At 44.8% G+C, this 27,614-nt stretch overlaps 2 protein-coding genes across 3 annotated transcripts in view; both read left to right on the top strand.

Moving 5' to 3' along the window:
• The first annotated feature begins 247 nt into the window (after positions 1-247).
• On the top strand, positions 248-18,709 carry LOC139297425 (signal-induced proliferation-associated 1-like protein 1). The gene is made up of 21 exons (XM_070920084.1): positions 248-1,817; positions 1,944-2,074; positions 3,171-3,359; positions 3,542-3,716; positions 4,615-4,718; positions 5,019-5,176; positions 8,571-9,150; positions 10,296-10,570; positions 10,670-10,930; positions 11,028-11,171; positions 11,270-11,427; positions 11,510-11,592; positions 11,777-12,195; positions 13,183-13,407; positions 14,054-14,216; positions 15,080-15,281; positions 15,585-15,734; positions 15,928-16,045; positions 16,316-16,394; positions 16,622-16,734; positions 18,486-18,709. Exons 1-21 carry the CDS (start codon positions 329-331, stop codon positions 18,490-18,492), a joined length of 5,223 nt encoding a protein of 1,740 aa, XP_070776185.1. The 5' UTR covers positions 248-328; the 3' UTR covers positions 18,493-18,709.
• Positions 18,710-21,803: 3,094 nt separating this feature from the next.
• Positions 21,804-27,614, top strand: part of LOC139298066 (regulator of G-protein signaling 6-like) — a 37,332-nt gene continuing 31,521 nt past the window's right edge. For both annotated transcript variants that reach the window (XM_070920896.1, XM_070920897.1), the window contains exons 1-2: positions 21,804-21,881; positions 24,650-24,745. In XM_070920896.1, the coding sequence (XP_070776997.1) occupies positions 24,662-24,745 (84 nt within the window). In that variant the 5' untranslated portion in view covers positions 21,804-21,881; positions 24,650-24,661. The remainder of the gene's footprint in view (positions 21,882-24,649; positions 24,746-27,614) is intronic.

The raw sequence follows: 27,614 nt of genomic DNA on the forward strand, positions 1-27,614 counted from the left end.
TGTAAGGGAAAGTAGTGTGAGTCAGGAAACAGATGTGTTTGTGATTATCAGCTCTCCAGACCCTTACTATATGTTCTAACTGATTTTTCTTTTCTTTTCAGGATTGTATGTTTGGAGTAAGAAAAATGCCAAGTGGCAGTGTCGACACAGTTGAGGAAGCAGTATGCAAGCTTGAGTGCTGAAGAGGTGGGCTTGGCCCTTTCCTTTTTCTGCCTCTTCACTTGTTGATCCAGACAATCAACCTGCTCATGAAGTCAGGGAGCAGCGTCCCATCCCAGAGGCAGCCATGTCTCCCTGCTAAGTGCCTTTAGCCTCTGGCACTGGTGTCATGACCAGCCTGAAGCGCCCACCCATGGAGCGCACTGTTGGGGGTTCCATCCCCGCCACTGATGAGTTTTACACCCGCCACCTCCGTACGGTCAATGGAGGGGCTTTGACAACCCGCACAGACAATGTCCATGCCACTGTGAGCACAGGAGTGCCTAAAATGGGTGTACGGGCTCGGGTGGCTGACTGGCCCCCAAGGAAAGACATTACAGGGGTTGTGTGGCACTCAACTACAGAGCCTGAGAACTCTGGTGTGCCCTCTGCTGGAAAAAGTCACATTAAGTTAGGCTCTATAATGAGCCCTCAGGACTCGTCAATGCTGCGAAACATTCACAATACTTTGAAGAATCGAACCCAGGCCCAGGCTAACAACTACAGTCCTGACACCCGTTACCTAGCCCCAGGAGACTACCGAGGTCCTGCACATAGAAACCCGCGACAGAGACGCATCCGTCAGCGCAGCAACAGTGACATGACTATCAGTGAGATGGAAGGCAGTGGAGACAGTGGAGAGGATTGGGGTCCAACATTGGGAGCCAAATGGTCCCCACTTCATCGTGAATATGGTAGCACCTCCTCAATAGATCAGCACGGAGCATCTGGACAGAGCTTCTTTGAAATGCTTAAGGGCTATCAAGGGGACAAATTTGACCAGCGTAGCCCTGCTCCAGAGAAACTGGAGGACATGCTGAATGTTGGGCCGAAGCAGGCCAACATTGATCTTCAAGAGGCCATAGATAGCCAGCCTCCTAAAGCCAAGGACAGAGATAAGCCCCCGAAGAGACGAACTAAATCTGAGACAGGGAGTGAGTCGATATTCCGTATACTTCGGAACGTACGGGGTGAGTCGGACTCCCCCAGGGCGGGGTCTGACGTAGAGGACAGCCGGACAGAGGACATGGTCCCCCCTCTCAAGCCCTGGGTGTGTCAGAAAGACTTTGCTCACTATGATGTTCAAAGCATGCTGTTTGACCTCAACGAAATTACTCAGTTGCGGCAGATTGCAGGCAAGAGGAAAAACACCACCACGGGGGCATCTGCTGCTGCTGTAGCTTCGGCTACCTCCACCCTCTCCTCCACACACAGCCTGCCTTACAGCTCCCCAAGTGGCAGCCAGGAAGAGCTCAGTTCCAGGGACAGTCCTGGTCTGGACGCAGGGGATGAACAGAGCAATGAAATGCTGCTAAGTTGCCCCTGCTTCCGCAATGAGATAGGCGCTGATGGCAATGGGAGGCGCAGAGTGGGAGCAGGTGGTGCAGGGTACCATGGGCTTGTGGGTGGTGGAGCAGGTAACAGTGGCTCAGGAACACTTAGTGGGGAAGGAAACATGTATGAAACATCTGTGAGCACGCACTGCACAAATGCTGGAGTAGCAGTGCTAGAGGGACCAAAGGAAGGCCCCAGCACACTCAGCGAAAAGGGCAAACAATACATTGTGGAGCACGTGGACCTGGGAGCCTACTACTACAGGAAGTTCTTCTACCTTAGGGGTAAAATTCATTTAACTGCTTTCATTACTTATACCCATTAGCACATGAGTGTGATGTTTAAAGCAGTTTGATGTTCCCCAACAGATGTTTTTTAATATTGATTCTCTGCCACTTCCTCCACCTCAGAGCACTGGAACTACTTTGGGATAGACGAGGCGCTGGGTCCAGTGGCAGTGAGCTTGCGCCGGGAGAAGCTGGAGGAGGACAAGGAGCACGGCCAGCAGTATAACTACCGCCTCATCTTCAGAACCAGCGAGGTCAGCCATAGTGTCCAATTCTTCCTACACCCCAACCTCAACCTCAGCACCACATCACATCGCATCAGTCCTTCCTGCTGTGGCCCACAGCATTTAATGATGCCGTCCATTATTTTTTTTTGTTGACTGTGAGAAAAGACATTACATTTTTGTGTTAATAGACAGTTAGACATGCTTGCTTGGATCTTATATCCTATTTATCTGTTAAAAAGGTGTTTTGTAGTTCAGTTACTACTATGCCTGCTACATACAAGGAAGACCAGCTCGAGGTAAAACCAGCCTCAGTCCTTGTTTCTTATTATGCAACCAGCCCTTGGGCCATTCAGCTGTCTCCCAATATCAGCAATGTGTGAAGAAACTTCAGGAAGTGCACTCATCCTCCAGCCTCCAAGGCCTGTCAGTGCCCAACAACCTCAAACCACTGTGTGGAGAGCTTAACTTCTGTGTTTCAGTAAAAATAGATTGCTGCAATGTTGGCTTCCAGTCTTCTGTGTTTGGTTTGGGATTTTGGGTTTTAAATTTTGGGTTATGAGATTTATTATATGGACATACATTCCCAGACAGAGGGTAAAGGCACCTGCCTGAGGCTATTTGTTGTGGATTGAAGCAAACAGGTGCATGTGATTAAACCCCCCACACTTTAGACTGAAGTACCACAGGACCCCCGCCCCCTATCCTACCTTCCAAACATGGGGAACACAGATCCATTGTAAACACAGGCCCTGCACAGACCCAAGCTTGTAGGAGAGAAAGCCTCAGTCTGTTCCAGCTGCTTGTGATAGTCGAGCGATTAAGTTCACTCCCAGAGCCCGGAACAAAGCTGACTTTGTGTACACAGAATGCTTGGACAAGCCTTCCCACCTCTTCTTCCTCAGTTCCCCTTTCTATTTACCCATGGCCTTGATTTAGAATTGTCTTGTCGTTTTATTTAACGTCACAATAAGAGGATGGTATAACTTTAAAAACCACAATGACTTTTTCCTGGTGTCTGGTCTGGCATGTTTTGCTATCAGTATGCTCTATCTCCAAGAGAAAGTTCAAAGCACACCACAGATTTCTCTTCTCACACTCCTCTCTGTGATCTCCATCCATTCAGCTGACAACTCTTCGAGGTTCCATCCTGGAGGATGCAGTGCCTTCCACCTCTAAGCACGGCACCACTCGAGGGCTGCCCATCAAAGAGGTACTGGAGTACCTTCTCCCTGAGCTGGATCTGTCCTGCCTCAGACTGGCGCTCAACACACCCAAAGTCACTGAGCAGCTGATGAAACTGGATGAACAAGGGGTAGGAGGATAAAGCATGATAAAGTGTTATTCTACAGAATCATACCTTTTTGTGGCTCTGTACAATTGCTTGCCTGAATTTGTTCAGAAAGGGAATTTGCGTTTTGTCAGTTCCTAGGTTGCTCTCTGTCCTGACATGAACTGTTAAAGAAATGTTTCTTGTTTTTCTTTGCTGTTCCCCAGCTGAGCTTTCAGGTGAAGGTGGGGGTGATGTACTGCCGAGCGGGCCAGAGCACTGAGGAGGAGATGTACAACAATGAGACGGCTGGTCCCGCCCTGGAAGAGTTCCTCCAACTGTTGGGGGAGAAGGTTCGCCTCAAGGGCTTTACCAAGTACAGAGCCCAGCTGGACACTAAAAGTAACCACTCCCAAACACACCTCTAGATCACACACACACACTGTTACACTATCTATTGTATTCTTATTCATTAGAGTTCAAGGTTGTGAGGTGTGATGTACCTTTAAAGCAACCAGTTATTGTAATTTACTTGATGTCTGGTCACATATGATACTGTAGATGTAATGTATCTTTTGCTGCTTTCATGGCCTCAACTTTTTATTACTATCAGTGTGGATATAAGTTAGTTTCGCTTTAGTTTTAGCAATCAAAGAAAGGGCTTGACCTTTAAATGCAGGACCCGCATTTTGGGTTTCCCCTCCTTCATATTGCACTTGTACTTTGCTCTTTTATCTTGCTTTTGGTCAAATATTTCCTTTCACTGGAACTAATTTTCTCCCACCAGCTTTGTCCTTGTGACACTTTCACTTTTCTTGTCTTATCTTTTCATCTCTCTTCTCTAAGTATCATTTTCTCTCTAGCGTGTCCACTACAGTAATCCCTCAGTGGTACTAAGGAGTGCATAGATGTACTGTAATTGCATCTGACTTGACTAAAACAAACAAAGATTTGTTGATTGAATGAAATAGTTTTGATTTTCTGGTTTCTTGTTGTCAACAAAGGAACATTGAATTAAAGTCTAATTATTTAAACATTTAGACATTATTTAAACATTTAGTTCTGGGAACTGTAATGTCAGAAAAATGCAAAGGGATCCATTTACAGGATGACACATTGGTTTTGACAGTCCAGGCTGACATTGATCCACAGTCCACTATTGTCTAGTTGTTTGGGCTATGTTGAAAGTACATCCTGTCCTGCACAGAAAACACTGAGCACACAGAATACACATGTGAGAGAGATGGATGGCAGTAATTGTACAATGGGTTTCAACACTGTATTGCTGTTTTTCCTGCAGCGGATTCCACGGGCACTCACTCCCTATACACGACTTACAAGGACTATGAGATTATGTTCCATGTGTCGACTCTGCTGCCTTACACACCCAACAACAAACAACAGGTAAAGATGGAGAGCCCAGCATTTTGTGGTATACCATTAGTTGTGTATCAGGAAATAGAAAACTCCTTTGTTTGAAAATAGGTGCACTAAAGAAAACCTTAAAGGAAGGAATACATGTTATGACTTGTATCAGGTATCAGATTTGACTCCCATTCAATTTTCATTCTGAAGAAACTTTTATTGTTTCCAAGTTCTATGTTTGTCACTTAATGGAATGTACCCAATGCTTGGTATGACTTTGCTTTCAGATTCAAGTCCCATTCTTCTATAATTGAGACTTTGTTGTTTTCCAATGACTAGTTGCTGAGGAAGCGCCACATAGGGAACGACATAGTGACCATCGTGTTCCAGGAGCCCGGTGCTCACCCCTTCACACCCAAGGCCATTCGCTCTCACTTTCAACATGTCTTCATCATCGTACGGGTGCACAGTCCCTGCTCTGACAACACATGCTACAGGTGGGTCTGTATTTAAACTTGACGTAATGAACAACCCATTGAGATTGAAGGTGTACAGCAAATGTGTTGGGACCACAATGGAAGGTCTTTTTTTCTTCTTCTGCACATGTATACATGCAGTGTGGTTTGTGATTGTAAAAGAAAGGAAGGAAGAAAGAAAGAAAAAGCAGTGCCGGTGTATGTGGCAAGTGTGCTTAACAAAACCTCTTCCTGGATAAGTATAGGTTTTGAAAAATTTGACAACTTACCAAAATCCATGGAAAGGTGTCCAGAACTGCGACTGACACTGAGGTTAAGGTTATCCCACCAGCTATGAATATATTTGTCCGTATCTAGAGACTAAGGGGACTCATTACAATTTTAAGTAGGCCAGACTGACCAAGCCCAGTAGTAATGTTGAATAAAATCTGGTTTTAACTTCCCATCTCAGTGCAGACCTGGACCCTTAAAAGCCCCACACCACTTTCAGTGCTACCAGCACTGTTGTTTTTATGCAGGTAGCTACAGTAGCATTAAGACAAAAGCATTGACTGGAAGGCATGGGTCAAACATAAAAGCCTGTTGCGTGACCGTCCCGTCCGTCTGGATTGTGTGTGTTCGTGTCTTCTCTATGTCTGCGTAAGTATGAATTTGTTTGATTACAGTCAAATAGAATAGATCAGCCCCGCAGTGGCTGTCGAACTGATGGGAGTTCTCCTCGTCTTCTCCTCCGCTGGCTGATTCTTGGCCTCGTGATGATCAGACTGCATCTCTGTGGCGTTCACACTTATGCATCGCTACCCCACTGCACACACACATTCTTGCTTCGCTCTGCATACACAGATATTATACACACATAGTTGCTCCCTCTCACTCTCGTACTCTCGTTTCTCCTTTTTACCTCTTTCTCATGCTCACTTGCACAAAGTTACACACACATGCACTCACTTTTTCCCCTGTGCGCACTAATTCACTCAAAAGCTCTCTCCTCGCACACACTCATATAATACAAGCCTCCCCCTTTCTGCTCCTCCTCTCCCTGCCTGCCACTTTGCCTTCGGGCAGCGTGAGCTGGAATGGTCTGAAGGAGTTAGCGCCATGCACATGAAGTGCTCTCTTCACCCGTACATGCATGTGAGCGGGGAGGATTGTTGAGAGCAGAGTCCCCTCAGAGCTCACAGAGTCCATCTCAGGAGTGGACGGGTCAGGCCAGCCTTCTGTCTCTCAGCTCACACCAGCCTCAAATTTGGGCTAATTTATTTCGAGCCCTTCTTTTCGTCTCTCTGGAAATTCCTTTTTTTTTGACCAGACACTCCATCCCATCGACTAGTGGACACCTTCATTCAGCTTGGTTTTTGCCAAGGGGGGCCTTTTTTTAGTTTATACTCTGGGAAAGAGAAAGGGTGAATTGCTGGTTCTCCTGGTTTGCCTTATGGGTGAAATGGAGAGGCGCGGGAGACAGAATCCTTGAGGACAATCTAGCTACCCCACCCAGAGACACTCGCACACTCCCAGCCTTTGGCTTCTACTCACTCTGTGGATCGGCACCATATGTTAAGACTTCACTCCTGAAAGTCTTTCCATGGATGCTTTTTCCTGATGGTTTGGGAAACATTCTGGGTCCAGACAAGAGAACGCAGTCTACAAGGATTTGCTACACTGTACTGAGTGGTATTTCTAAAGTGTCGGATTGTAGCTGCAGAATCGAGTTACCATTGACCCAGGATGCACTGTATGCAACAAAGATTCAGGATATTATTCAGTAATTCTCTGAAGATCATGGTTGCTTCTCAGTGAAACCAGGAGGTAGGTTGAAGGTGTTTGTGTTGGTGTTGTGGTGTGTTGGTTTTGTTATAACCATGCAGTGTAGTTGATGCAGTAATTTGACTTTGCCACTAGTTGGATACCAAGCTCTCTAGATTTCAGCTGATCGCTAGTCACACATTTGCAAACATAAACACACACACACGTCACACTCACACAAGTTCCTACACGCACACATACTAGCTTGAAACTTGATTTCCCACAAAGAGATTACTGTTTGTTTTGATTTTTGTCATAATTTCACATGACTGTGTCTTTTATATCTTGCGTAAGAACATGTCAATAATGGAGTGTCTTCTATTCCTCTAATCTCTATTAATAAAGAGTATGTTATGATTTGTTGAGTCATCCAGTTATTAATAGCCTGTTGTTGCCTGCTGCTGAGATTTGGATAATGCTCAGGTCATATTGAGCCAGACCAGAGCATTAGAGGAGTAAGTGGCCCGGGGCCAGCGGGGTGCTAATCTGCTGCTTTCAACCGCTGCCTCAAAGTCACACGGGGCCAGCAAGGCAGATTGCATAACTAGACCTTTGTTTAGGGAACGTAGGCCGTTTGTGCTTGCTAGCTCTAGCCGCAGCACTGTTTCTCCATACCATGATGTAGCAGAGAGTGGCAGGGTGTCAGCACTGGGAGCTGGCTTGTCAAGTGTCATTGGATGTATAGTATTTATACGCTGGAGTGTAGTCAGGCATGGTTTGCAACATTTCTGCTACAGGCAATGACTGTGTGATCTGTTTAATGGACTGGATGGAGACTTGTCAGGCCTGTCACATCAGCTTATTCAAATCTGAGTTTTCTAGTTCTCATGGCCTTTTACTGTATATGCTACTGACTGTATGTATACATGCCCTTATAGCCTCCATATAACAGTCATACTTTACAGTAGAAATTACGCTGCCAGAGTGAGTATAAACATGCTTCCCAAATGGTAAATTAATCTGTTAATCTGTTAAATTTGAAAGCACACTTTGCAGTGAGCTTGTTTTCTCATGAACAACAGGTATGAGACAGCATTACCTGCACCTGTTCATTAATTTATACTAATGCAACTCACCCATTGTGTGCAAATGGAATAGGAGCAGTAGAGGGTAACAAGAGGAGAGCCTTGCCCGGAGGAATTCTAACGCCCTTCTTTATACTCACAAGTGAAACAGGTCAAAGGCAACAATACCTTAGGGGAAACTATGTAAAGATGTCCCCACTATGCTTTTTTACAAGCCCATGTGCTGTTTGTCCTTGCAACTTTTAACATTTTTCCCTGGTTATGGGACATGGAAATAAGTTATGTTAGCTTGTAGTGTTTTCATCCTGTGTCATGCTTCAATATTATGCACAACATCTCGTTGTGTTTCATGCTATTTATATTTTGTTATTTTACTTTGATGTATTGAATCTGTCTTTTTTGTTTTCCTGTATATTTTTGCAACTATGTTTCTATATATTGTTTTTGTATCAAACCAAACCATACTTTGAAGTGCATTGCTGCACAGGCCTATAAAAAGTGATTTACAGGTATGGCTTGTAATGTTTGTTTATTTGCATACTATAGCAGTGACCTCAAACCCTTCCCCTCTTTTTTTCTCTCTGCAGCGTGGCTGTCACCCGTTCCCAGGACGTCCCCTCCTTTGGCCCACCAATCCCCAAGGGCGTGACCTTCCCCAAGTCCACAGTCTTCAGGGACTTCCTGTTGGGAAAAGTCATCAACGCTGAGAACGCAGCGCACAAGTCAGATAAGTTCGGTGCTATGGCAACGCGCACACGGCAGGAGTATCTGCGGGACTTGGCAGAGCGTCATGTCACCAGTACTCCGGTAGAACCCACTGGGAAGTTCCCCTTCATCTCTCTGGCACACAAACGACGGGAGAAGGTGCGTCCATACAGTGGGGCGGAGCTTCGGAGCCTGGGGGCCGTGACCTGGCAGGTTCACGCTGAAGATCAGGTAGCCGGTGCTGAACGCGAATGCCTATTGGCCATTTCAAATGACTTCATCATCCTGTTGGATCAGGAGGCCAAAGCGGTCGTGTTTAACTGCGCCACACGTGATGTGATTGGTTGGTCAACGGGGAGCCCTGCCTCCATGAAGATCTTCTATGAACGTGGTGAGAGTGTATCACTGCGATCCATCAATAACAACACAGAAGACTTTGGAGAGGTTGTCAAAAGACTGGAGGTCAGTGCAGTACATCTCATTGGCACACACAATCTGCTGTCGCTATCAGAGGTTACACTGAGTCAAACACTCTGACAACAGCTTGTAATGAACACCACAGTCCTTGCACCTCTGACTATCTGAGTGCGTACTACTGTTATCATTATATTTACATTTTAGCTAGTTATCAGGAAAGCTGATCCAGTACAGTTAACAATGACTAAAGCAGTAGAATAAACATACAACCAGTGTCAGTGAGTGCAAAGGTCAGGACCTTTTGAAATGTCCCTGTAGCAAGTGAACAGGTATGTATGCAAAATTAGATGAGTGAAATTTTATCAGTGACTTCCAGTCCCATGATGCGTGAGGACATAATAATTCCCACTTCCTTGACAACGGTAGTACGAAAAAATAAGAACTAAGTATTGTTGATGTTAATATAGCAACATAGGGCGTAGCCTCAAATCATACAGTCACCAAAAAGCCACAGCTGTTGTGTTGACTCTATGATTATAAGTCATGCTAAGCATAATACATAGTAATTTGGTGATATGATATCATTGCTGAGGTTTTCAATGTGGTGTAGGTAAGGCAGTGCTTTTCGGTGGTGCATTTGGATCATTCTTCTGACACTGCAGTTGTAGTTGGTGGTAAACAAAGTAAAGGTTTACTGTTGCCTGCTACCAGTACTGACACGTGCCCTTCTTCGTAAAGCAGCAATGTGTTTTTTTCCCTTTTTTTATGGTCTTTGTTGTGGGCATCATGACTTGCATCAGAAATGTAGCCAACTGGACCTCTGTTCCTTCGATGATTTGCTTCCGGGCTGTACTAACTACTGTTTACTTCTCAGTTAACTTCCCACAGGTAGAGAAAGAGCTAGACAGGCTGTCTAATGGCAGTCAGTTATCATGAGAGTGTACTGAATAATTTAAATTATTTAATAAGTGCTTAGTATTCATAGTATATGATTGAAATATGTGCTTCAGCCTGAGTGAGATTACAGCTAGTGTTAGATGCATCTTAAAATATGTGGTTGCATGGAAGGTGATATCTTAGTTTACTGTAAGGGTTTTTAAAAAAAATAGTTTTTTCATTATGCATTTCTTCTACTCTTTCTCTGATTCATCCTTTTGCACCTCTACTCCCTCACTCCATCTGTTCTGTAGCTGTTGACCAAGGGCAGTCAGACCACAGAGATGACACTGCGCCGTAACGCCCTGGGCCAGCTGGGCTTCCATGTCAACTTTGAAGGTATTGTTGCTGAGGTGGAGCCCTATGGTTATGCTTGGCAGGCTGGGCTCAGGCAGGGCAGCCGATTGGTGGAGATTTGCAAGGTGTCGGTGGCCTCGCTGTCTCACGAGCAGATGATCGACCTGCTCAGAACCTCTGTTACTGTCAAGGTGGTCATCATTCCCCCACATGAGGACTCCACACCACGCAGGTAGAATGGAATGTAGAAACTCTGCTCAGTGCAGTTGTCTGTGGCTTCTTGAGGCTGTCTCTAAACTGTTCTGACTGTGAACGCTTCATGTGCCAACAGAGGCTGCTCGGAAATCTACCACATGCCGCTAGTGGATTACAAGAACCACAAGGAGGGCATGCCCTACGAGTTAAAGTTCCCCTTTCGCCCCACCAACAACAACAACACGAAGTGGCCACGCACCTCGTCCAGCCCTCAAACACGCGCTGCTGGCACAGGGGGGACGCTGATCAAGGCCCCGCCTCCAGACTTCAGTGACCGCAACTCTGCTGCTATTCCCCGAAGTGTGTCCAGCGACGGGCGCCCCCTCAACCCCAAAAGGTCAGAAAATAGATATGATGCTGTTATGAAACTTGCAGACACACTGAACTCAAAGCTGTCAGTTCACCTTTAATAACACACTTACGTGTCGCCACAGATATTCCCCAGGGAACGACAACTACGCTCTTGCCTGCTCCATTGTGATGGGTCGCACGATGCACAACACAAACTCCCCTTCCAACCTCTCCTACACAGACACCATGAGCTCCAACCACTGGAGGCAGAAGTCTATGCCTGATGGGTAACTTCTTCAACCCCTCTCTATGGCTACATATGCTAAATTGACCTGCTGCACTATCTGGCAACATAGGTGACCGTCCTCATCTATCTCCCCTCTAGGTTTAATAACAACAACTGCCAGTCCCCTGTGTCATCTGTGCGACATGTGCCAGGTGAGGGGGTCAACGGGGTCAAAGCGGGCTCTGGCACTGGTGTTGGATGGTCCCGAACTGGGGAGGGGGAAGCGGCAAGCAGACTGGGGGACAAAACCAATGCAGGTAAGAGGAGCTCTAGTCTCTCTTTTACGGTGCTATTACTTGTCTACAGACTTCATTACCCATATGTCTTTGCTGCCTACAGACACTGTGGTTTCCAAGGCAGTGATTCCTCGACTCCAGCCGCCAGAGCAGAGCAGCCACATGTCTCCTCACAAAATCACTAAGGTGAGCCAGAATCAACAAGCACCATGCTGTATGTACTTTCCTCGCTCCTATTTGATGGCAGGTTACGAGTTGATAAGGGGGCTTACAATATCATTATGGGTTACTTGAAGTCATTCAAGTGAAATATGTAGTGTAAAAACTTGGTGATTTGAAAATGCTAATTAGATTTCTCATCTCTGAACAGCCGGATGCTCCGTATTCATCCAGCCAGTCGAGCAGCAACACACTCTCGAGCAACGCCTCCAGCTCCGCCCACAGTGATGAGAAGTGGTATGAAGTGGGCTCACGCTCAGGAGTGCGGAGTGATCTTGAGCTCAATGGCTATCTTCAGGGCACCTCCACTGACAGCGGCATCGACGCCACCTCCTTCACTGCAACACAGAGCAGCACAGCTTCTTCCACTGGTGCCTTCGGGGCCAAAGACAAAATCCCATGGCAGGACGAGCCAGCAGGCAGCCAGAGGGCCACAGACACTCCGCCTCCGACACCAGACTCTCTTGTCGCCGTTGGAGGCAGTGAGAACCCAGCGAAGAGTCCATCAGCCTTTCCCATTGTTCCTGATAGTGGCTCCTACAGTCTGAGTGATGCCGCCTCCCACTCCAGGTATGCTGCTGTTCTGTTAGAGTCAGCTGAGGAATTTGTGCTCTTGCATCAATGTTTCATTAAACAGACAGTGACTCATTGTAGTCCAGATATATCTCGTACCATCCCAGTTGGAAAAGTCCAAAGCTCTGCGGTTTGGCATTAACAAAGGGAGAGAGGAAGACTGAAATAACTGTGTGTGTGTGTGTGTGTGTGTGTGTGTGTGTGTGTGTGTGTGTGTGTGGTTTTGCATTTGTATGTATCTCCGTCTCCCGGTATCCATGATAGAAAGGAAGTGCTTGAAGTTGCTAGTAATGCAGACTGTGAGCTCAGCACTGCCCCCCCTCCCCTTCTAAATCCCACTTCCTTTGAATCAACTAAAGCTTTCCTCCCTCTCTTCTTCACTCAGCCAGAAATAACTCAGCTCCACCAGACCTGTACATTGGCAGCTTTGTTTTATAGTATGTGCACACACATGCGTGCTTACACACAGACACAAAACTTGCGGTTTGAAAATTCAAGCTTTCATGCCGAACTACGGAGAAATGTTATTCGACGGTGCTGAAAACTAAGTGCAAGGACACTGTGTCCTATTTTTTATCTATAAATTCATCTGCAGAGATAGTAAGAGATGTAGTGATGGAACAGGTTAATTAATGTTTTTTTAAGATAATCTGTTTATGTTCTGTTTATATATGCAAACAGTCTTAATGCAACTGCTAAAATATTTTCTAAAGTTTGAGCCAGAAGAGAAGTGGCCATCTGGGGAAATTTTCATTTTCAGTCAAATTAAAGTTGTTGATGCTTCATCAATCATGCTAATTGAACCAGGGCCAAAATAAAATTAAACAACAAAAGCCCTACAAATGAATAGTACTGTACCGCCACTTTTACAGCCACTTAATCTGCTCTTGGTGTTTGTATATTTTCTAATTAACGTGAATATTAAAGTCTATGAAGCCTTTCTTTACCCATACATATGTCTCACCTCCCTCCCCCTTTCTGCAGCACTCTCAGTTCTGGCCACTCAGGGAGTCCGATGGGTCAGGGCTGCAGCCCTGTGTCGCCGCAAGACGAGGCATCCGCCGCTTCCACCTCACCCACATCCCCCAGCTGCCAGTCCCCGGGGACCAAGAGTTTCTACCCTCGTCAAGGAGCGACCTCGAAGTACCTGATTGGTTGGAGGAAACCTGGGGGAACCGTCAACTCTGTGGACTTTGGTAGCACTCGCAAGTAAGATAGGGATCGTTTTTTACTAAACATCTGTGAATGTTTAAAACTGCGCCTCCTGCAGTGCTGCATGTTGTGAGAAATGCATTCAGTGTAGAAATGCGTCCTGCTGGAGGTGGAGTTGATGTTTGAGAGACTGGGGAAAGGAGGGAATATTTTGTTTTATAGACTGCTCACCTAATATTAATGTGTTTTTTATTTGGCCAACACTGCCACCATGTGGTGTAGCTGGGTTTGAAGCCATTTTTTTTTCAAATCTTTTGGTTCCCAGAGAAGGGTGACTAAGTCATAATTTCCCTTTTCATTCATTCAAGGCAGCATATGTCTTTGTTTGGCCCAAAGGGTGATTGTGTAATTTGTGGTTGATGACAACTGCTGTTTTCACACTGTACAGCTGCTCAACAAACCACAGTTTTCCCTGGTGAAGCCATTAAGTGGTGAAGTGTCTTGTCAAAGGCATGTTAACATTTTGAGGGAATAGTTGCAGCTCCTTATCATTCACAGATTCACATCCAGTCTCAGAGTTTGAACTGATGACCTTTAATGCTTTGTTACATTCTTCACCAATATTACCTTTGCTTCTTTTTCTATATAATGTGTGTTATTTGGATTTAAGAGGTGAAGAGCTGAATCTTGCTTTTATCCCCAGACGGCACCAGAGTGATGGTCTGCTGGGTGGTCAGCCGCAGCTCAGGGCCAATCTCCGGGGCTGCCAGTCGCCCCAGCGGCACACTGCCAAGTCCAGCCTGGAAGAAGACTTGAAGAAGCTCATTACACTTGACAGCCCTCCACCCACTACGAGTGAAGAGAAGGTACTGAGAAAGGCAGTGGCCTATTTGAATATACTAATGCTAGTAACACACAGTGTTGTAGTGTGGGCGGCGCGGCAGTGCAGTGGTTAGCACTGTTGCACGGAAGGTAGAGCAGGATAGAGTGGGATGGGGGTTTGAGAACCGTTAAGGTTGAAAAGCGCTATATAAGTGAAGTCCATTTACCAAACCCATTTAGTGATGTAGTGCAGTGATTCCCAAACAGGGGTACTTTCACCCCAGGGGGTACTTCTGCTCAAATTGGTGCGATGCTGATCTTTACCATATTTACAATAAGCTGCCCATCAACTTGAGTCAGTTGTAGCACACTAACACAAAGCAAAGCAAAATAGTGAATATTGAAATTGCTATACGCTACAGATAAATAGTTAAATTAGTAAGCTAAAAGTAACGTAAAACAGTTTAAATAAATTCGCAGTTGAAATAGTTAGTTAAAAGTAATAATTAAAAAGTTGATGGAGTTAGCTGAAAGTAATGTATAAATGGTTGAAAGCTTCTGCCACTCCAAGTGGTCGTAGCACAGATGTTAACTTGAGCAGAGCACACTATACATTGACAATTTAATTTCATGAAAAAAATACAGTAAGATGATACACTTTCGTATAGTTCATAGTGTTAAATAACATCCAGTTTATAATCCATTAATAAGAACATATTTGGAACGTGACGGGTAGGGTTGATAAAGCTCAACCAGGGCTGAGTGTCTGACAAAAAAGGTTGGGAATCATTCTTGTTTACTTTGTGTTTATTTGAAAATGATTCTTCCAATTAAATACCAATTTCAATGTTTCTCACTTTGTCTTACCTGAGTCCTGTCACTCATCTGTTTCCATCCCTGTCCGAAGCCATTGTTTCCGGGTCCGCCGCCCACTCGCCGCTCCCTCCAGAGAACCCTGTCAGATGAGAGTATTTACAGCGGGCAGAGGGAGCCGTCCTCCAGTGGACAGCGTGACACGCCTACTGACCTTCTGTTCAGCTGCTCCACCATGCCACGCTCACCCACCACTCGCCATGGAGCGAGCCGGCGAGCGTCACACAAATCCTTGGGTGAATCTTCAGTATTTATAGCTGATCATAGAGGAGGTGGAGGTGGGATACAAATTGTCCTGTGGACCTTTTGTTGGTAGTTATAACTAAAGTATTGAAGTAGGATAATGTGATTTAGAAAAACATTCTTCAGACAATGAGGTTTGTAATCAGTAAACAGACATTTCCAAAGGCTTGAAATATTACATACAATCTCAAAATAAATGTTGCTGTTGGTTGAAGAAATGTCTTTATTTTTCTGTCATGGGAGACCAGATACAAATGCTGTACAGGGTGCTTTACTTTGCTGTTTGTCCTTCCCAGGAGACCTGTCAGCCCCAGAGAGCTCAGAGCTGGATCAGGAGAGGAAGAGGCAGCAGCTGCAGGACGCTGCCCTCATGCCCCTGCCTGACACTGGGGCAGATGGCCCGCTGGACTGGGCCCACCTGGTAGATGCCGCCAAGGCCTTTGAGGGTAGGCACACGTTTTCATTTCCTCCTCGAAATCATTGGAAGTGAAGGTTAATTACTGCTATTACTTTTCAGTGGAGGGTGTGGCAGAAAGACCCGTCTGCAGTCTTTATTCTCACCAGAAGAGGGCACTGTTAGTCTGTGTTTATTCTACCTCTAGATCTAATAATAATATCTTTGAACTGTTTTTTATTCAGAGCAGAGGCTGGTCTTCCTAGCGGCCCAAGAGGAGAGCTCCATGGCTGAGAGTGCAGCAGCCACCATCCCCCAGCAGGCTGAGCCTCAGGCTGCCCCGCTGAGACAGCCCTCGCCTGGGTAAGAGGCCTCAGGTCCTGGCCTGGGACCAGTGTTTGCTTTAATCCACAAGCACTGTGCCATGGAAGACCTTCAAACACTACTGCAGCTGATATCACTAATTAGTCCTCCACTCTGGTTGACTGCATGCTAAACAGTAAAATCAGAAACTATAGTGTTCGGCTGAAATGAAAAGTATTTGTAAACCTCCGTTGCACAGGACTTGAAACAACTTCACTCTAAAGTTTCAGTGTTTGTTCCAGCTAATGTCCTGGTTGTCCTTTTTTACAGAGAGAGTCCAGCCTGCCTGATGGGGAAGGTCAGCCAGCTGGAGTCAATGGTGAAGGTGCTACAGGAGGACTTGAAGAAGGTGAGATACTGTTCAGTAAGAGTGAGAGCTCCTCCTTTGACTGAGGTGGCATATAAAGTCACTACACCCACTGGAGAAGCTATGAGCATTGAATGGAAAATTGAATTACATGTAACATAAATAACACACAGATTTAGACTGACAATATGTAATATATCCAATTAGTTAATCATTTGAATGTCAAGATCTAAGATCAGATTGCTCAGGCATGTCTTTGTCACCACCAGGAGAAGGATGCCAAGGCGTCACTGCAGGTTCAGATCCAGGGCCTGCGAGAGGACAACCAGCGTCTCCTGGAGGAGTCCTACAGCGCCTCGGCCAAGCTCAAGAAGTTCACAGAGTGGGTCTTTAATACCATCGACATGAACTGATGCACACAGCCGCCGACTGCTCTACATTAGGAGTTTGACCACTACTCAAACTCATCTGAAACTTGGTTGTTCAGTACTGCACTTGCAACAGAATTACTTAACAAAAACTCACACGAACACGAACTGTTTTCTCTTGGGCTTTCACAAACCAGTGCCAACATGGACTCACATGTCATCCTTCCTCAGCCTTGTGGATCCGTAGTATAATCACCATGAAAGACTACATTATTCTGGGAAAGAACAGGAGAATAGAAGAAAAAGAGCAGTGGTGCGACTGTGTGTCCGTTTTGATCAGCATGCACTTCCTTCCTTCACAAATATGATCCCGATTAATGGATTGTTGGTATCCCTGCATGTCAGAGACAGCGAGATGTTGAAACTAACCTAAAGGGATTTAAAGTTACTGTCCCCATTTAGCTCCCCAGCTAACCTAATTACAAGTGAACAGATTTCCAATTAAAAAAAGCTCCAACACAATTTTAAAATTACCCCACGCAAGAGTTGGTGAAAACAGTCCCATATTCCTCTGATAGAGGTTGACACTTTCTAAGAATTACGTGGCAGCGCGTTGTAAATTAATTTCTGTTTACACATTCTTCAAAGTTCCCAATCAGTGATAACACCACCGATTATTTTTTACTACTAACCAAAAGAAAAGAAGCTATATGAGATGATGGGAGATGTCGTCCCCCATAAGACAGTATGCTTTTTCAGTAGCAGTGTGTGTAGGTAGACACAGACAGACAGACAGACAGACAGACCCTTTGCATAGCACATAACTAAACACTGTAAGGTCAAATCTGTACTGCCTATGAAAGATTGTACAAGTGTATGAGATGTTTAATTTCTAGAGGGTTAAAAGCAAGTAAAAGTTATATATATATATATATATGTCTATATATATATCTATATATATATAGACATATATATATGACTACTGGTCACAAGCTGATAAAAAGAATATATATTGTAAAAACACAGAACAATAAGAGATTGACAGTTCAGTGTCACCTACTCAGATTATTGTAAATATGTGATGTTAACGTTTATTTTCTCACCTCTGCCCACGATATGATGCCTAAAGAGTATTTATGACAAAGACGATGGCCAGGAGAAAAGAAACAGCCATGTGCAGTTAGAGATCTGCATGTATTCATTATGGTCAGTCTCCTGTATGAGAGAATATATATATATCATTTAAATCCAAATTAAGTTTTCAATAGGAGAAAACTAACTTTTGATCCAAAAATACTAATTCTTATTAAAACATTTTTTTAAGTCCTTACAGTTTATCTCCAGCCTTGCCTGCTGCAGTGGATTGATTGACAGTGCCACCTAGTGTTGACAACATGTAAAATGCTACATGAATCTGACCCCCCTCCTCCATCCATAGCATGCTAAAAGGCCTCAATCTGATCCCTAATTCTCTCAATAGATTTAATCGGTACTGTTCAATATATGATTACATAGTAAGATATTGTGTAAATCCTGAAATTCCAGCTACAGAGTTTTCTGTAGTGTGTAATTCTGCTCGTAAACCCAAACCTGAATTTGGTCTGTAGACGACCAAGCAAAGTCCTTATTTATCCTCATACTTGTTTCCTTTTGTACTCAGATACTGTGCAACTGTATATACGGAGAATTTGATATTCATCAGAATTTGCACCTTCATTCTTATTTTTTAAGATTATTTTTGATGTATTTCTGCTTTATCGGCTAGGATGTAGTGGAGAGTGAAAGGACCGATATGAAAGATAAACAAGGGATATGACAGGACAAAGACCATGAGGCGGAGTCAGACGAATGAGTCCCGGGCCCCATAGCACAGCAGATCGCCCCTGCACCTTCATTCTTAACATGTGTGACAGCATGTGATTCTGTTTCCATTGAGCTGTGATGTGTAAAAAATGTTTATATCTATTAAAGATATTTTGTTGAATTACACTTTGTCTCACAGAGTGGTCTCTTGGCGTGGCAAATAATGTGATATAGACACACCATTAATATCAGCATCAACAAAGAAAGACAGAGATATCCCTAAAAAAAAACCCATCCTGTTTATGTTTTAACCAGACAGAAACAGGAAATGTAATTTAACAGCTGGGGCCATCTGAGGTGGCTTTAAGAGTAAATGGATATCTGTCAGTGGCCTGGCAGGAGGTGGCTGCCTGCTGTTGTGTTGTGATTAACAGAGAGCTGCTGTCTTTCCACTTAGGCGTGATAACACAAGGCAGTCGCCCTGACAGAGACGAGCCTAGATCAGACAGATTGATGGATGAGGATAACCTGAGAGACGCCAGGGTGAAGACGTGGACGATTATGGATCCAAGGAATGACTGGAGTCTGATGTCGTGCAGAATGGCTGCACTACTGCAAAGCTGTATTAGGCTCACATTTTTTTTCAGTCTGTCTTAACATGATACTCACAAGACCACATGTACATCGATAGGCATTGGTAGCTGGAATTGTTCCTCCACTGGCCATGAACTCCACTGGCCATGAGCTCCCTTTCTAATGTGATTCCAGTGGAAGAGATGGGGACCAACTCTACCGTCCTATTTCTGTGCAGTACTGCGTTTGTGAAAGTGAAGCTAATGAGGCTTCAGCAGTCTGAGTTAGAAAAATCGAGTGGGCGTCTTCCAAAATTTGAGTCTTCTTAGTACAAAATCCCCTCTTCTTTTTCTACAGTGTTTCCTTGACAATAAGTCTACAGCCATGCTAGCAGCTCTGTACTTTGGCACAGCGGTGCTTTGAGCTACATGGCAACGTCAGCATGCTAACATGCTTAGTTTAGCCTGTTGTCATGCTAACTTTTGCTAGTTGCTACTAAACACAAAGTTGAGCAGATTTACATTTTGACTTAATAATGGAGCAAGATGACCAAAGTCTGTACACTTACTACAATAAATGTAGCAAATTGCATTTATTTGAGATATTTTAGCAGCTAGCATGGCTAAAAAGAGGGAATTTCATATCAAGATGTGAACTTGGTTTGTCTAACTCAGATTGCTGAAGCCTCATTGTATTCTTTGGCTGAACTTCAGACCACATTTTGCACAGGTCGAGGCCTGCAGACTGTCCCCTATGTCTGCACATGAAATGCATCAGGAATCTGGATTTCTGCAAGGCCAGTACGGAGAGAAGGAACAAGTAGGGATGACTGATATCTCTCTCACCTCACATACTGGCATTAGAATGTTGTTGTAAGACATATTTGAAAAATTGTGATCCTATCCTTTAAATAATTCCTCTCCACTGCATCTCCACATGCTTATATGCAACATCAGCCTCGTTGCATGTGTTTATACAGCTAATTAAGACACACGCACCTCTTCAATCGCTTTACATGCAAGCAGGACGTCTGTGGTGTCATGTGTGTGGCCAGTAGTGTTGCTCTCTGGCAGTGGTGTGGCTATGAACAGCCTGCTCAATAATTTAGCATTAATGCAGATTATAGCAGGGCTGGCCCCCTTAAAGCAGATTAGAGAAGTCCCTGTCTTTCTGTCTGTATGCCTGCCTGCCTGCCTGCCTGTCTGTCACCTTGTTAATGATGGCCCTCCTTAATGCCGGAGCAGCTCATGAGACAGGAAGATATGCTGATCGTAGGTCATGTGTGTGGTTAGTTGTAATCAGGGGGGATGGGTGGCTATGTCATATTGCTATATGGTAGATGTACAGAGAAGCAAATGTGTGATAGCAGAGCTCTAATATTATGGGGGATGGGAGGGGGGATGTAATATACAGTCCTGCTCTTTACCTGCTGAAAAGTATTAGAGAAATGTGTGGGGTAAGCACTGTGGGCCCACGAATGGTTTCACACTCTAATAGGCACGGGTGTGTGACCTCGGTTTCCCTTGGTTACCACATTTACTGAGAACAGCAGTTTTGAGTTGTTTAAATTTTCTTTTCATCTGCTGATTTCAGAATTCACCTGAACACTTTTTTTAATAATGAGAATTTTCTTTTCTGTGTGTGAAGAATATTTGGAGCGCCTGAAATCTTTTCAAAAAGCCGGGACCTTTTCTTTGATAACAACACACTGCTGAAAGAGAGATGAGCACACGGTGAAGATAAGCAAGCAAGATGGCGCTTTGATAACTGGTGAACTGGTTCTGTCAACACAAACATCTGTATGTGTGTGTGTGTGTGTGTATATGTGTTTGTGTGTCTGTGTGTGTGTTCACTCTCCATGCATGCATTCACAAATTGGCCTTGCCATGTATTTCTGGAGTATTTTCCCCCCGGGGGCTTTTGGGATCTCATTTATTGCAGGAAAAAAAAGGTTCATTCGTTCGGGTTGCCATTTAAGCTTGAATGACTCCAGAGTTTCCTTGAAGAAAGAGGGGAGGAGGAGAACATAGAGAGTGGAGTAGCTGGAAACAGAAACAGAGAGCATGTTTGCCATCCTCAAAAGTGGAATTTATAGCAGGAGATGAAAGAAAGAAAGAAAAAGCTACAGAAATACAAATATAAGTTGTGGAAATGTGTCTAACTTTGGATCATAGCCTTCTTAGGGAAACACGCAATGAGCAGCCTCTCACGCAGGAGCTTTGAATGGGAAGCATTATCTCTGTGGTTGCTCGCTCAAAGAGTCTGGAATATATATTTATAGCCGGCGTCTGTGTGTGCTCAGTAACAGTAACTTGTTTTTATATTAGCATTTCAATATCTTCCTAATGAAATGTTTCTCATTTTCAGCATCGGTGGGCGCTGCTGCAGTGTGCATCTCTCTCTGTCCTCCTTCTCTTCCCTGTGCATCCACTGCTCTCTCTCCCTCCCTCTCTCTCTCTCCTACACACACACACACACACACACACCCTCTCTCTGTCTGTCTTTCTCCTCCCTCTATATTCCCCTTTATATTCTCTCTAATTCCTTCATCCCTCCCCCTTTTCCAACTTGATCTGCCCCTCTCTATTGCAAAGCATCTCCTTGCCTCCCTCCCTCTCTCTCTCTTTCTCTCTCTCTCACACTCACACTCACTCTTTCGCTCTCGCTCAGACTCGAGCACATGCAGACAGAGGGAGAGGGGGGATGAACGAGGCGCACACATGTGAGGATCTCCTGAACTGCCGGGGAAAGGCAGGACTGGTGAAGAGAGAAGAAGAGGAGAAGGGTGAATAGAGGAATACTGCAGTGATCAGCCTCTCTCTCTCTCTCTCTCTCTCTCTCTCTCTCTCTCTCTCTCTCTCTCTCTCTCTCTCGTTGCTTCACTGCTTTCATCACCCAGTCTTCTTCATCCCCTTCTCTCCCCCTCTGCCAATTATACCATGAACCTGCCTGCTGCTTGTTGCTAAGGGGGAGCCAGCCGGGGGAGCAGAGTGGACCAGGCATTATTTTGTTTCTAAGGTAATGAATGCTTCTGTCAGGTGTCACAGATGTTGCATTGCACTCGGCCGCCCGCCTGCTGAGACTGAACGGGGCTTTGGGACTCACAGTCACAATGTGGTTCTGTAGTGTATCTGGAGCACTGCTTGTTCTGTGCATGTTTGTGTGTGAACTCCAGTTTATTCAGTTTGTTTCAGTTGAATGGGCGTCTATTGGCTTGTTTATTTGAGCCATTGCAGGGGGCTCTGCTCTGAGAATGTGTGTGTGTGTGTGTGTGTGTGTGTGTGCAATGTCCTTTTAGTGTTTGTCTCCTCATAAATCGGTGTTTGCTGTCTGCTTGGATTTGAGGTTGTGCATGTGAAGAGACAACAACTGTCAGTGTCCATATTCCATCCATTTCACTTTGACACAAGATTTCACTTAACATCTTGGACAGGCCCTCTGTGGGGTTTGATTTGCATGCTTGAGCAGCTCAATTGGGAGGAAGTTGTTCTCTAGGATTACAGCTTCCTGTCCACAGGGGACCTATTGGCACATGATTGTTTTCTTTAAGCAGGTGCTATGCAATCCATACGGCCCGCCTTTCTATACGGCCCTTGAGGCGGACGCAAAGATTAGCTGTCTAATGTGCTCAGACTCTAAAAAGAGCACAGACACGTTAGCCAATGGGGAGTGCTGCACTCCGCACCTCTGGTGGCAATAACAAACACTAAGGCGAGAGTGGATGATTACTTATTCACTCATGCGCATCACCACGCTCCGCGGTGTAATAGATTAAAGTGTTCAACTATGGTGACAAAGCCACCTTGCATGTCTACTGTCGTGTAAGCCAGTGGAGCGCTGAGTTTTAACAATTTCAATTTTCCCCTCTCTCCACCAGGGCCATTATCTGCAGTTGTTCAAACTTATAACATTGCACGGCTACAATTACATAATTCCATTACTTCAAATCCCTTTCCAGCAGCTGGCCCATGGCAAGATGCAGTGCTACTAATTCACTTCATGTATGAAGGTTTCATATTGTGCCTGCTCATGTGTGCCTGACATTAAAATGCTGTCTGTATCCTCTGTGCTTTCTCCCCTCAATAGCTCATCATAGTTCTTTTTCAAACACAAATAGCTGTTACAGTGAAAAGTGAGGCCCAGTGAGCCGTGTGATTATTATTTTTTCTTCCTGGCAGCTTTATCCCCTCGCACTTTGTGTTTTATAAGTACCCAAAATTATGAATGTGTCGAACTGTGTAATCCACCCCCTCGCCCCTCTTTCCTCCAGCATGATGAAAGGACTAACAAATGGTTTAACCCATTTAATACACACGGGAGTCTTCAATGGCAAAGGGTAGATGGGGCTAAAGAGGCTCATTGAAGCCCAGTCGTCAGCGCAGGTTATGGAAATCCTTAGTTAAGCAGAATTAATTCTCCTGAGAGAGTGAGAGGGGAGGGAGGGAGAGGGGAGAGACAGCCTAGAGAAAGTGAGGGGACTGTGGAGAGGTTGTGAATAAATCCCTTAACAGCAGCTCTCAGAGAATGAAGCATGGGTGGGGGTCAGAGGTAACAAATTGCAGCTAATGGAGTCAACACTTACTGACGCTTAGCATAAAAACAACAGCAAACATGGTGGCTAGCATTGACCACAGTTTAACTTTGAACTAAAGAAAGATGAGTCATCAACCTCACAGCCACACTCACTGTGTGTTGCAGACACACATCTGTGCTGTGTACATAATTACTGCCAGCATGGCTGTATGCAGTGGCTCTTTTTGCCAGATGAACTAAGTAACCCTTCATCGACACCACCTGACATGTTCCAAATGTATTCCTTTGAGTTGATTTTTAATGTTTTTAACACTGTCAATTACATAAAAGTGGATATTGTTGCAATAATCTTTTAATACAATTGAATCGTCAATGTGGTCAAGTTTGCGTTTGAACTACGTGGAGTGGAGTGGCAGAAGTTTCAACCATTTATCCATTAGCCTAGTTTTAGGTATCTCACCTGTAAATCCATTGCAGCCATTTAACTTTAGGTATTTCAACTAGCTATGCATTTAGGCTATCTGTTATTTTTAGGTAACTATTTCAAACATTTATTCCTGACTTTTAGCTATATTTCCACTGTTTATCCATTACCTTTAGCTAATGCTAGTTGTTTGAACTGTTTATTCAGTAGCCTACTTTTAGCCAACTACAATATTTTAACCATTATCTGTTTACCCCTCTGCTCGTGCCAGCTACTTTTCACACTCAATTGCAATGTTACAGCTACTTTAAAATATAATTATAATTTTTTTCACAAGTACCCGACAAGTACCCCTGGTTGGGAATCACTGTGGCATTGTGTGTTCATGATTTGACTTTGTAGCTTAGTTAATATTCATCTGACATCAGCCTACCTGAGCTCCCTTATCTGTCCCTGATGTGACAGGAGTCTCCTTTCCGAGACGGCAGCACATATTTTGGCAGCTGAATGTCACGACGATGAAGGCTGGAGGAATGTTGGTTCCCAGGAGAAATGGATCATCTGTAGTTCAATAGTTCACCTGTTTCTTTTGACAGGACTGAGTGAAAATGGCGGAGGGGTCCAGAGACCAGGGAGGCGTGGGCACCACTGATCCAGAGGAGGACTCCCCCAATATGATCGTCTACAGGAAGGTAAGGTTGACTCTATGTGTGTGTTACAGTATCTGGCCTATATGAAGGGAGAAACGGTGAGAGGCAATGACCCGTAGACAGGCTCCTGACAGCCCACTGGTCCGTATCAGTGTGGATCTACCACACACTGGTTTCACTGCCAGACTCAGGTGTCAGGAAACCTCTCTTTCAACCATATTGAAACAAGCTCCCTCTCTCAGTCCTTCTCTCCCTCCACTGTACCAACACTAGTCTGGCAAACTTCAACCCTCCAATGTTTTAATAAGCTCTCCATCCCATCAGTGAGTGTTGGCAGTGAGAGGTCCTTTTAGTGTCAAGGGTAATTGCCTCGTCCCCATGGCGCCTGACTTTCAGTAGCTGCTGTTTGAGTATTTTGAGTATGAACAGGATTGGTGGCTAATTACGTGGATGTTCGGCTGGGAGGAAGTAGCTGATTCTCCAGGGCCGGGATTGGGAACAGCCAATGAGGGGGTGGTTATTCCTCCTCAGCCGGCGAATAGCTTGTTATTTCTCTGCCAGTGCTGTGACAGCCCCCTTTAAAAAAATAAAATAAAAAGGCTTCTTTTGATCAGACTTAAACCACCGGATCCACTGTCACCGAGCATGCTGTCTTGATTACAGTAAAAAAAGAAGTGTGCTATAAGCTGGACGGAGTTGACAGATCCTGTCCTACTGTCCCAAATCTGTTGTTTCATCCTGCTCCTAATGATTGTCCGTTTGTATAGCGAGGTAAACAGATTAGTGGAGGGATGGGCGAGACTGGATGTGAAATAATAGGTGATAGTGGCTGCGTCGGAGGTAAAAATTTCTCTTTTAGGCTTGTTGTTAACTACGTGTCACTGCAGAGTTCAGGGCTTGGTGACAACTTGAAGAATTTCCTGTAAACATCCATCTATGTGCTAAACACCCCCAAGTCTGCTGCTTACCTGGAAAAAACTGCCAGGACCTCATTTGTACTCAGAATATCTCTCACCACTTGATGATAATGCTACTAGGATTGTGTGTTATGAACAGAGTGTCACACGTCAGCAGTTGGCAGCATAAGGGGTAGTGGAAGTGCATTGCCAGCAACGATTCACTTGTGTGACATAAATACTCCACCTGTTAGGGTAGCAGTGGGCATTTCCAGTCTCTTAAGGTCTCTGCCAGGAATCCAGGAATGATAATCAATAATCAAATTAGAACTATGGCTATCTGGAGACAAATGGCGTCTCTCCCTGAAACCCTGGATTTCATGACAGGTATCACATAGCTGTCAAAAATACTACTGTTTGCTCTGTTTTGTGTGCATATTCTACATGGTAATGCATCCATTGTTTATTCCATATTGTCATTATCCTCCATGTCATTATCCTCCATGTGGAGCTGTCACGCTGCAGAGAGAACATACTGTAGTTGCATGTAACACTGGGTATCTACATGGATTTCACAGCAGAGCCTCATTACGTAACGCTACACATGCCTGGAGGCAGCGCATTGAAGAGGCTAGTTTTTGCTTGTCAGGATGCTGCCTGAGGGAGTATTCATCATTTCATGTTTTAGTCATACGCAGTGACAACAGACAGACGATTCTGAGAGTGACAGGGTTTTTCTGCCCTTCCTGCTTTGAAATGGGGATTTTTTGATTTGAAGCTTGTGAGGAAGAAAGCTGAGGATGCAATGTAGCTCTGAGAAGCAAAAGTGTTTTTTCACATACAAAGAAATAATTATTTGAGACCAAATATTTATCTCAGTATATGGGCCAAATAGTATTACCTGACCTTTAATTTAATTGATGTTTATTCTTACACGGCACCTCAGTCCACCACTCACTAGCTGAAGATGTCAAGGAGGCCAAATGGTGGAGAGGTGCTGGGTCTTTGAGGGCAGAGCGCCCATGGCCTCTGGACTCTGTGGGTGGGCAGCCTGGCGCAGTGTGAAGGCGCTGCTTGCAGAGAGGCAGATGGCCACCAATATGCTCAGCCGCTTGGGAAAACACTGGCAGCTTCATCCCAAAGGCCTGAGCCCCTGTCAACTAGAAGACATCAGTATCTGATTGACTGTACTGCAAGGAGCAAAGGCTAGTTAAGAGATAAAAACATTTCAAACTGTGGGCAGCACCTTGGTGAAATGTATAGAAAGTAAAGGTTGAAATACCCTTACTTATACTGCTATATCTGTTGCAAAACTATTAAGTAAACCGTGTAGGCAGTTAGACAAAGGTGAATGTGATGTATTTAGCCATTAGAGAGGCTGAGTGCTCAGGAGGGGAGGAGGTTGTCTCTGTCCGTGCAGTGTAGGTGCTGCAGTGCTATCTTGCTCTGTCTCTCTCCTCCCACGAAAAAGAGGAAGTGAAGCAAAACAATCCAATAACTGCGGGACGTCTTATTGCCTCGAGAACTTGTGGAGAAAATTTGGTCCAACAGAAGCAGGCTGCACACATACTGTAAATGCACACGCACACACGGGGCTCCCGCTGTTTTAATGCACACTACCCGCTCCTGTTGTTGGGTTCTTCCGTGCTATGTTTGGCATGCTTAGCAGACAGAGTATGGCGGTAGATGAATAGGACTGGCACCAAGAGACACACAAAGAAGAAACTCAAAGCATGATGAGAAGCACTACTGTGCTGGGAAACACAATTAAGCTGAGGAGAGAGGCCACTTTGCTGCTCTGATGGCATAAAGCTCACAAACTATTCATAGTGCATGTCTTGTCCCTAACTGTGTGTGTGTGTGTGTGTGTGTGTGTGTGTGTGTGTCTTCTCCTCTTTCCCCTCTCTGACTTGGGGGCCAAAACTGTTGCTGTGATGGCTGCCTGATTTTTGACACACGCAGTTAATTGTTGCCAAAGGACTAAAGTTAAGTGCCGCATCCCGTCTTTTTTTTTA

This window comes from Enoplosus armatus, chromosome 15, assembly GCF_043641665.1.
Source record: "Enoplosus armatus isolate fEnoArm2 chromosome 15, fEnoArm2.hap1, whole genome shotgun sequence".
NCBI lineage: Eukaryota > Metazoa > Chordata > Actinopteri > Centrarchiformes > Enoplosidae > Enoplosus > Enoplosus armatus.

Coding starts and splice junctions, on each gene's coding strand:
- LOC139297425 (XM_070920084.1), top strand. CDS start 329: ATGACCAGCCTGAAGCGCCCACCCATGGAGCGCACTGTTGGGGGTTCC. Junction 4,719..5,018: donor CACCCAACAACAAACAACAG/GTAAAGATGGAG, acceptor TCCAATGACTAG/TTGCTGAGGAAGCGCCACAT. Junction 14,217..15,079: donor CCACTACGAGTGAAGAGAAG/GTACTGAGAAAG, acceptor CCCTGTCCGAAG/CCATTGTTTCCGGGTCCGCC.